This window comes from Trachemys scripta, chromosome 16 (genome assembly GCF_013100865.1).
Source record: "Trachemys scripta elegans isolate TJP31775 chromosome 16, CAS_Tse_1.0, whole genome shotgun sequence".
In the NCBI taxonomy this organism is placed as follows: Eukaryota; Metazoa; Chordata; order Testudines; family Emydidae; genus Trachemys; species Trachemys scripta.
Genome location: NC_048313.1, coordinates 2185332 through 2196393, shown reverse-complemented (window position 1 = coordinate 2196393; position 11062 = coordinate 2185332). Strand labels below are relative to the sequence as shown.

The 11062-nt window shown below is 45.6% G+C and overlaps 1 protein-coding gene across 1 annotated transcript; it reads left to right on the top strand.

Moving 5' to 3' along the window:
* The first annotated feature begins 4506 nt into the window (after nucleotides 1–4506).
* On the top strand, nucleotides 4507–11062 carry LOC117889069 (zinc finger BED domain-containing protein 1-like). The gene is made up of 4 exons (XM_034792890.1): nucleotides 4507–4583; nucleotides 4749–5037; nucleotides 6202–6358; nucleotides 7393–11062. The coding sequence occupies exons 2-4, from the start codon at nucleotides 5026–5028 to the stop codon at nucleotides 9438–9440; spliced, it is 2217 nt and encodes a 738-aa protein (XP_034648781.1). The 5' UTR covers nucleotides 4507–4583; nucleotides 4749–5025; the 3' UTR covers nucleotides 9441–11062.

Below are 11062 nucleotides of genomic sequence, written 5' to 3'. Positions count from 1 at the left end.
GTTGCTCCTTTCCAAATAATATTCTGGGGTTACTCCTTTGCAAATGGAGACCTAAATATTTTTTTGCTTGAATTTATTCCAATGCCACCACTTCTATTACAAATATGTTAGGAAATTGAGAGAACTGTGCATCTCAATCCTCTGGTATGGCAAAGCTTTACGAGGCCAGACGCACTCCATGCCCACAGAGTTGCAAGTCACATGCTCATGTGAACGGCACTCCCCTAGGTCTAAAGCACTGGACAGATTTATTTGCAGACCAGAAGAGCTCAGGGAAGCTCAAAAGTTTCTCTCTTTCATGAATAGAGGGTGAGCCGATAAAAGATTACCTCACCTATATGTCTCTCTCCTATCCTGGGACCAATAACACTGCAAACAACTGATTTATTTGCAAAGATTCATGTTAATGTTTCCAGTGTGTCAGGTGTTGTTTTGGTTTTGGTTTTGCTTATTTTAATGTCCTCTGCCATTCTTCAGCTGTACAGATTTTTCTAAGGCAGTGAAGACCCCATTTGCATGACTGAGTGCAGACATTCAGTCCCTCTGTTTAGCACTGTAGAGGTCAGAGAAACCTTGCCTTGGGAATACTGTAGTTAGGTAGGTCATCGTTTCTGACAAGGGGAAGAGTATAAAAGAAAAACAGTTATAAAAAAAAATGTACTGACAGAAATCTACAATGAATATGTTACTGTACAATGTCTGTGTGAATCTATTATGTAAAAATGAATGCCGAATGAATCATTTAAGAATACATACTATTCATAAGCACTGTACAGCTGTAGAAAACAGAAACTGAGGATTCCTTTAATTCTTCACTTTCAGTCCTCAGCTGTTGTACTAAGTGTGTTGCCCAGCATTCCAGCCCAGAGGTGGCTGCATTCCAGCGATAAGTACTAATGATCATTATTATTTATTATTTGTATTAGGGTAGCACCGAAAGGTTTCAAAGGAGATCAGGTTCCCATGGTGCTAAGTGTTGTACAGACACAAAGTAAGAATCAGTCCCTGCCCCCAAAAGTTTATAATCCAAAGGCAGCTCTTATCTAGCACGCTTCTTCAGTAGATCTCAATGCACTTTACAAAGGAGTTTGGTATCGTTAGCCCCATTTTACAGATGGGGACCCTGAGGCTCAGAGAGGTGAAGTGACTTGCCCAAGGCCACCCAGCAACCAGCGGCAGAACCATGAACAGACTCCCAGTCTCCTGAGTGAAGCGCCCATACTCTAACCATTAGGCCACATTGGTTACTCCATTACTATAAGAAAGTCTTACAGACTTATTTTGCAGATGGGCAGCTGAGGTCTAGAGAAATTAAGTGCAAAGTCACACAGTGCATGTGTAGCAGAACCAGCTACTGAACCTAGATCTGAGTCCCAAGCCAGTGCCTTTCCCACAAGACCATCCATCTTCTTTGGGCTACAAGCAGATTGTATGTTGCTAGGCTGAACTCATAAAGTAATTCAAAATCCTTTGGCCACTGGAGCTGTATGCAGAAAACGCATATTCTGATATTATGAGACCATATCTCCATCAACAACAATGCTGACTTCTGCTTAAAAAACATCATTCTTGATGTATATCATGAATATACAATGCACACTTTGCTCTGGTAGTATGTACCACCTGGACCCTTCTGATGGGATTGTAGCCTTTTTTTATGCACTGCTGCAGGAAAGATTATCCCTAAATATCCTGCAGAGAGCTGGGCACTATCAATTCTCCCTGTCACTGTGAGTTGAGTTCACGTGGCAATTCCCAGGACTGGGCCTTCATTCGATATACTCTTTGATTGACATAATAGGTTGGACCCCGTGCCTGCAACTGGATTGACGGCATGAGAGCCTAAGGAATCATTGCACTTGAGGAGATTCACCATGGATTTTGATGAGGCTTTGCGTGGTTTCAATGATCCTGCCTCCCAGTCCTGAGCCTTGCACAGTGGACCACAGCTATCACTTTTACTAAATAAAGGGGGGAAGGGATAGCTCAGTGGCTTGAGCATTGGCCTGCTAAACCCAGGGTTGTGAGTTCAATCCTTGAGGGGGCCACCTAGGGATCTGGGGCAAAATCAGTACTTAGTCCTGCTAGTGAAGGCAGGAGGTTGGACTCCATGACCTATCAGGATCCCTTCCAGCTCTATGAGATAAGTATATCTCCATATATATATATATTGAGGGATATTTAATTAAAGCAACATGTCCTGTATTAATTAGTTAAAGCCAAATTCTGGGTTTCACAAACTCACAGATTTTTAAGGTAAGAAGGGACCTCTAGATCATCTAATCAGACCGCCCAAATAATACAGGCCATAGAATTTTATCCAGTTACTCCTGGATTGAGCCCCAAAATAAGTATTTGGCTAAAGCATCTCTTCCAGAAAGTCATCCAGTCTTGATGGGAAGACTTTACGAGATGGAGGTTACTTATCTGTAACAGGAGATTCTTTGAGATGTGTGGTCTCTATCTATAGTCCACATGAGGGTATGCATGCACTCCATGAGACAGATTTCTAATAATTAGTGTCCATTGGTCTGCGCCTGCACAGTTGTCCTCCTCATGCTCCAAACCGAAGGCATAAATGGTAGCGCGGACCGACACCTCTCCAACAAGGATGCAGTTGGAATAGACGTCTGTAATACTGCTATACCAACAGCTGAATCTGCAGAGGAGGCCTGAACTAATGCATAATGTTTCGTGAATGTATGGACGGAGCTCCAGGTAGCTGCCCTACAAACGTTTAGTATGGGTACCTCTTGAAGGGATGCTCTTGAGGATGGTTGTGCTTTAGTGGGGTGGGCTCCGACCCGGGGGAGGAATTGGAATATGTGCCAACTGATAACAAAGAATGATGCAGCCAGAAATCTACTCAGTAATCAGATTACTGAGCAGATAATGGTTGTCCTCGCAATTGCTTCACTATAGCGACAAATCACCTTGGTGATGTTCTAATCAGTTTTGTTCTTTGCAGGTAAAATGCCGAAGCCCATCTGATATCAAGAAAGTGAAGTCTCCTCTCCTCTTTGGAATATGAGGTTTTGGAAAGAATACTGGTAAGTGAATAAGTTGATTCATATAAAACTCAGAAATTACCGTGGGGGTGAATTTCGGATGTAGCTGAAGGGAAACCTTCTCCTTATGAAAAATCGTATATGGCAGGTCAGCCATGAGGGCTCCTAGGTCACTCACCCATCTGGCTGATGTGATGGCAACTAGGGAAGGCGATCTTCATGGAGAGGCGGGACACTTAATACATGGCCAACAGTTAAAGACTGGTCTGGTAAGTATTAATAGTACTAAGACGAGGTTCCATTTTGATGTAGGTTTCAGCGGCACTGGGAAGGTCCTAACGAGACCTTTCAGGAATCCAGCGGTTGTTGGGTTAGTAAGAATGGAGTAGTCTTCTACCAGATTTCTGCTAGACGGACCCACAGTGAACGAACAAGAGATCGTCTAAAATAGCAGGGATTCCTGTTAATGATTCCTTGACCTTAGTAGCTCTGGCCTTGGCTCCTGAGTTCATGCTCCTAGGGGCTCTGCTCATCGGCTGAGGCTGCTGTATGGGGGGAGGTGGGGGTGGGGGTGCTTGTCTCCCTGGCTGGGATCCAACTGCGGTCTCATGGCCTTTTCCGTAAGGTATTTCTTCAGTCGGAGCTCGTCCCTTGCAGGTTTGGGGGGTGGGAAGTGTCCGATGCTGTACTTAGCAGAGATGTGACCTCTCCAAGGCAACAGAGGCAGTGCTGGTGTCCATCTCTTCTGGAGAAGAAGGAGGGGCAGGAGATACAGTTCTTATACCCCAGGACTTGGGCATAGTCTTTGTCAGCGGGCAAAACTAAGCTATACTAACCATGCTATAATGCTAAAACTCTAACAAAACTAGGAATATTAAAAACTATGTACAATTATATTTACAGGTTCAGAAGAAGACGACGCAGAGGGAGTTACAGGCACAGGATTCCAACTCAGACCATGTGGCGGTGAGAAGGAACTGTAGAGGCGCTGATCCCCTAGTGACCTTAGTTCAGAGCACAAGGAGGGCAACTGCACAGGTGTGCACCAATGGACACTACTTGCTAGAAATCAGGGGCATGGTGTGCATGTGTACCCACATGTCGAATATACATAGGGACCAGCATTTGAAGAAGAATCACCACTCCCTTTAGGATTTTTTTCCAATGGCTAATTATCCACACTTAACATTTGTTTCTTATTAATTGGGTATCCAAGGGCAGAATTCATCCCTTGATGTTGAAATAGTTAATGATTAATTGGATTATTTTGCACAGTCCTTTGAAGATGCAGAGGTATTATTATAAATGTGAACTGTAAGTCCCCCCTGCCTCCCCCATTTGTACACAAGCATAAGTTTGTATGCAGCATCTGTGCTCTGACGTGCCTGCAGCTTCGTTGGCATCCAAGAACACATCCATTTAAGTTCTGATCACTTTTCATCCCAGTGTGAACTTTTGAGAGGAGCCCTAAATGAATTACTTCCAGATGAAAGGTTAGCTATCCCATTTCACTGCACAGAGCTCAGAGACTGCAAACAACCCACCAGCCTGTATTATGCCCATGGTAACAAAGCAGTGAGTATACACTGTCATATGCCTGCTTGTTTCTTCATTTGTCTAAGCCTTGCTTCAGTCTATGCACGATGTATATTTTTCTGTGCTGGACATAATATCTGTTTTAAAGCAGGGGAGATAAAATAGAGATTCTTATAGCAAATTAACCTTGAAATTATTTTCCAGGCAGAGCTTCTTTGACTACAGCCTCTGCATATGACCAGCTGGAGGTTTTTAAATGTGACGTCACCACTTCGGTTATTTCCACGGTCATCTTTAACAATACAACGCAACTCTCGATGGCATTGTGCAGCACTTTTCATGCAAACGGCATGTCCTCCCCTCCTCGGACGGTTTTGCAGAGTTAAATGATGCAGCTGCAGTAATAAATAGCAGCAGAGAGCAGGAAGAAATGAGGAGGCATTAGCAAATGAGATAAGCCTGGGTTGGACTTTAAAAAGACATGCTGAAACAGGTGCAAACCATGCCGAGACGGCAATTTTGGCTTGAAAATAGGTCTTGCTCTCTTTTCTTCTTGCTGTCAAAGATGACCTAGCTTAGGTTTTTATATAGCATCTATCACCATGGTATCTAATGATGTCATGAGATCTCGTGATTGTAAAATAACAAATAGGTATTCCGAGCCACCCATGAAATGCTACATAATTTGACATGCAGCTTTCCTCTAAAATCTTCTGCACTATATGGAGCGCATATGGGCAAGTGTTTTAAAGGTGACACAACAGATTCCTGATTGCAAAGCTCTCCGTCCAAATGATATTTACATTGATGATTTATGATGCCTTCAAGGCTTGTTGGTCTTTGCAGGTTGTTGCCAAATGGCCCCTCCTCCTTGCATGGAGTGCTGCAGTGCAGTTGTAGATATCAGCTGCTTAAAAGATCACCTGTTTAAATAAATGGCTGCTGTAAGCATCCCTTCTGATATTGACATAGATAGAATGCTGGTTTTTAGCTTTTGAATATGACTGAAGGTGGGAGGTAAGGGGGAATTTAGAAGTCAGTATTTCCTCAGCGCTAGGAAATCAGAACAGATATCCTTGCCATTCAAGGAAACCCCACCCATCGGATCTCTTACAGAGGTTTTCCTTTGACTGACCTATGGCTAGCCCTGCTATGCACCTGTTTATACTACTGTTCTATTTGCTTGGGTTCTTATATGGCTGCCCATCACGGCAATATCTGAGCATCTAGACAGAACAGACTGCAGTCTTGTCTTCACAGGGAAGATCAGTTCCCTCCACTGCAGGAATTACTGGGTGAAATTCCACGCCCTGTGTTATATAGTAGCTCCAACTAGATGATTGCAGTGATCTTAAAATCTACAAATACAGTGGCACAAATGTGTGGGAGTAACAATACTGACTCGCTTTGCGAAGTGCTGTGAAATTCACGGCTGACAGGCATTATGTTATTGCTAGTCATTACCTGGAGGTAATATCCATAGTAGAGGAGAACCATGGCCACATTCTGACCTTGCTTACACCACTGTAAATCCTATGGAACCCAGGACAGAATCTGGCCCCCTATCCAGCTGTCCACTGTTGAATCACCTAAGTCAGAAGTGCAGGACCACGCTCCGCGTCGTCGTTCTAATGATCATTGTCTTTCCACCCTTCAGAGCGAAATGGCAGATGTAAACCCCAAGAGGGCACCTCAGTTCTTGCAAAAATGTATTAAGCCAGAGGACAACGGAGGGGACGCACAGCCCAAAGAGGAGGTACTAGAAGAGCCGTCTCTGCCTGTTATCACTCAGTCCTACCCTCAGACAGTGCAAGGTAGGTGCATTTCCCTGGCCTCTTTTTCATAATGCATTTTGCAACAATGCCATTATGCCATTGTTATGTTATCATCTGCCTCGTGTATGGCTGTGAAGAGCCAGGCCCCTGTACGGTGCTGTATAAATAATGGTCACACTTCACACGAAGGGAACATTTATAAGTAGTTTACAAATAGATGAATAGATGTTCTAACAATTGATTAACCATTTGTTAGAGTCCCACAAGTCAACAGGTTGCTCGTAATCACCTATAATGCCTTCTACTGATATGCTTATAACCATCTAGAGTACATGCCACTCATGTCAGTAGATGCTTATAACATCTATTAAACGTGTGTCAACTACTTATAAATGTATCCTCTTTATATAAAGTGTGACCTAAACGATAATATTAGACCTTCCCAACTAAAACTAAAAGTTTATACTTAATTTTTCATGCAGCTTTGTAGTATGATGAGTGGACCTGAGAAAGAGGGTCAGATTTCAGGAGGGACGTAGTTCAGTGTGGCACCAAGGCGCTCAGGAATGCTGGCTGAACCAGACGGCTTTCACACCAACTCTAGAACTTCCGCACATAATACTGGTCTCCCAGCAGGTTCAATAGAGATCTCTTTCCTACAACTCTACCATCCATGTCCCTTATTCATGTTCCTCTGCAGCCTGAGGCATGGTTTGCCTGGTGGGATCATCTGGGCATATCTCACCTAATCAATCCCCTGCCATTGCAGGGGCCTCTGGCATTGGTGGCACCTTGGTCTCTCCTGTTCTTTGCCTGAGGCACACAGTTTAGTCTCCTGAGGACTGAAATGCTTTGGGCTAACTAAAGTAATTGGGCTCAACACAGGGGTATTTGGGTGAAATGTATAGCCTGTGATATAAAGGAGATCAGACTAGATGATCTAATGGTGCCTTCAGGCCTGAAACTCTAAGAAAATCTATAAAATAATGAAACTACTGTTCTTTGTGGGGGCTGGGAGGGAACGAATGCAATTTTTTTGCATGATATTAATAGCGAATTTCTCCTTCTCACAGAGGAAATATCGATGGTGTTCAACACCTACAATATGGCAGCCAACCTCGGCCCAGCCTCCAGGAGGAAGAGGGAGAAAGGTGCAAATCACGATGGTACAAGCACCTCCCTCTATGTTGACCGCCGCAAGTCCAAGGTGTGGAACTATTACACCAAGCTGGGAGATGCCTATGTCGAGTGCAACGTGTGCAAGAAGCAGCTCTCCTTTCACAACAGCACCACCACCATGCGGGAGCACCTGGTGAGGAAGCACAGCATTCGCGACACTTTGCTCTCGCAGCTGAAGGATGACCAGGCTTCCGAGTCTGACTGCATGGCTCAGGAGAACATGATAAAGAGGTCCCGGCAGATGACACCGGAAAACCACCTGTACCATGCCGCGTCCTGCTCGGAACCAAGGACTGATGTGATTCTGGAACTGGTGCTTGAGATGATATTTCGTGACCTCCATCCTCTTTCCGTAGTGAAAGACAAGGGTTTTGGCCTCCTCATCGGGTATCTAGAGCCCAATTTTACCCTCCCATCTCCGATTCAGCTCTCCAGCATGCTGTGGCATAGATACAATGTGGTGAAGCAGCACCTGGAGCGCTATTTGCAAACAGCCCAGTCCATAGTCATCTGCGTGGAGTTCTGGGTGTCCCAGCCCAACCAGACATACTTGACAATCACGGCCAACTTCATCGACGGGGAGTGGCGCCGGGCAAGATGTATCCTGGAAACCCAGCCAGTGCATGACACTAAAGGGGAGGGCGATTTAGGAGAGAAGCTCTACAGTATCCTGACAGAGTTTGGGTTGTCGAACAAGTCCATTTTCTGCGTGATGCACGACAGCCTGCAGAACACAGTGCTGAATTCGCAGCCGCTCAAGAGGGCTTATGGCTGGACCAGCCTGTGCTGTGCTGCCCACACTCTGCACCTGTGTATCAAGGCAGGGCTGGAGGTCGAGCAGGTGCAAGAGGCTCTGACTGCTGCCCGGGGCATCGTGAGCTACTTCCAACAGGATGCGAAAGCCACCTGCTCGCTGAACAGCAAGCTGGAAGCCATCAACAAGACCAAGTTGAAGCTGGTGATGGATGTGGGTTCTCGCTGGATAACTACCATTGAGATGTGCGAGAGCCTCCTGGACCTCAAATGGGCAATCATGTCCCTGCTGGAAGAACATCCCAAAGGGACGTTGGCTGTGCAGAACTTAGCTGACCACCAGTGGAAGCTCTTGCAGGACCTGGTGCCGGTCATGAGGACGATTAAGATCGCCACATCATTCTTGCGTGAGGAGCAGAACATCTCCATCTCCTCTCTGATGCCTTGCATCCACGGTATCGTCGCTGCCATTGGGCAGCAGTTAGAAGAGTCCAGCGATGTCATCAAGATGGTGGTCGGCAATATAAGGTCAGAGTTGATGCAGCGCTGGAATATATCAGAGGATGAGAAGGTGCTGGAAAGCCCTGCGATTATTGCCTCTTTTCTAGACCCTCGTTTCAAGGAGATGAGGTTCCTGAGTCCCAACCTGAGGAGCGAGCTGCATAAGAGAGTCAAAAATATGCTGTCGGAGGTCTTCAACCACCAGTCCCCGCCTTCTACCCAGTTCTGGGTGCCGAACTCAGATTACAAAGCAGAGGTAGGAGAAGCAGGGGGCCAGCTGTCTGCTCATAAAGACAGAGGCCCAAATAGCCAGTCCCAGAGCATGTATGACATCCTTTTGGGAAAAGATCCAACGGAGAGCATGCCTGAAATCCATCAGCAACTGGAGAACTACATCGTGGAACCTCTCTGCAAACGCAGCACCAACCCACTGGACTGGTGGAAAACCAATGAGCACCGCTTCCCCGCTGTGGCGAGATTAGGCAGGCAGTACCTTGCCATACCAGCCACTGTTGTGCTGCCAGACCAGGCCTTTGCTGCCAACGAGAGCACCCTGGAGCATCGGAGAGCAGTCCTCACTCCTGAAAATCTGGACCAAATTCTGTTCTTGCACCAAAATTTTGATTTTTTAGAATCAATGAGAAACAGTAATGAGATGCGGGGCAGAAATCTGCATGCCCAGTATTAAAATGCAGTGGGGTGGGGCTGAGTACAGAGGTGATGTGTAACAGTGTTTAACGCTTCCCTACCTTCTCGGTGGGATTTTGGAAAGGTGTCTGCCTAACTTCATTCCCATTGAAATTATCCTTTGATGTCAATAGAAGCAGAGTTAAGCCAATGCTGAGTGTTTTCAAAATCCTCCCTACATGTACAACACTGGTTTTGTAACCACTTTGTGATAGTTTCATCCAACTCAAATACAATATAATTCCAGAGCGGAAAGAAAATGTTAAGTTCTACCAATTTGGACTTCTTAGCATCACCTCTGAATTTGGCCCTAGGGCGTGCTCGTAAAATCCTAAAGGATATACAAATTCTCATTGTAGCAACCTTTTTACAAAACAAAGGTCAAATATATTAATATATGTAAATGTTAAGACTGTTCACTGCTGCATGGATCCTGCTACTACATCGTCAAAAGCTGTGAGTTTTTATGAAACAGGCCACTGTCCACTATTTTGAGATGTTATTTAAGTTGCACTGATGTTAAAAGTTTCAGTCCTCAGAGCTACTCTCCTCTTCACCAACAGGTTGGTCCTGATAACAGAGAAGCAGATGGAATTTGTTCACTTAGGGCAGCCCTGAACACATCATCCATTGGGTCACTAGACTGGAAGACAGATCCTGGCTGTTGCCAGTTTTCAGAGGGGGCATGGCTTGGTTGAGAGGAGAGAGAGCAGAAAACCCCCCAGAAGTTCCAGAAGGGCCAGAGCCTCAGCGGGTACAACACATCAATGGAGCTTTGCCAATTTACATCAGCTGATGACCTGGCCCATAAACTTGATTCTTCACTCACACACCAGTTTTAAAGCCATGTAACTCTATCTTCAGTGGAGATACTCCTGACTTACACTGGTCTAAGCGGCTGAAGAATTGGATCATAGTAATTTTGCATCGGTTTAATTAAAGTCAGGTTAAACTGCTTCAAGCCCCTGCGTGGACCCTCTTAATTTAGTTTAAACTGGTTTATATCAATTTAACTTGCGTTGGTAAATTTACAGGCACAAGCTAAATCAATACGACCAGTTTTAAATCAGTACAAGGGTATCCACAGGGTTTGCACCTGTTTAACTAAACTGGTTTTTAACCTTTTTTTAGTTAAACCAGTGACACTTGTGTATGTAGACAAGGCTTGGGTGAGTGACAGGCTTCAAAGTGAAGAGCACCTTGAGATGAATGGAGGCAAGCCATGCCAATGCACTGTTCGAGGCCTTCTGTTTGCACGCTCAGAAGACAGCTGGTCATATTTTAAAGGTTTCCTTTGCAGTTGTAAGGCTAGAAATCTTTCTTTCATTGTAGCGGGGTGGTCACCCTGCTCCCGACCTGAAGGGCTTAAAACAGCCCATGACAGGGCTGTAGCGGGGGAAAAGCTAGGCTGATTGGGGGAAGCAGCCGCAGCTGGGACCATGCCCCAATCAGGCCACAGCTGGCCCCATAAAAGGGCTGAGGGCCAGCAAGTGAAACACAAACACTCTCTCAAGGACCTGGCTGCCTGGGAAGCTGAGGCGGGTACTTAGGGTGCAGCAGTGCTGGGGAAGGGCAGACGGAGCTGGGGAGCTCCAGCCTAGCAAAGCCCCAGGCTGCCGGCTG

Bases quoted from the DNA above. Each gene is read 5' to 3' on its own strand.
- LOC117889069 (XM_034792890.1), top strand. The intron at 6,359-7,392 runs GTAGGTGCATTT...TCCTTCTCACAG, and splicing joins CTACCCTCAGACAGTGCAAG to AGGAAATATCGATGGTGTTC.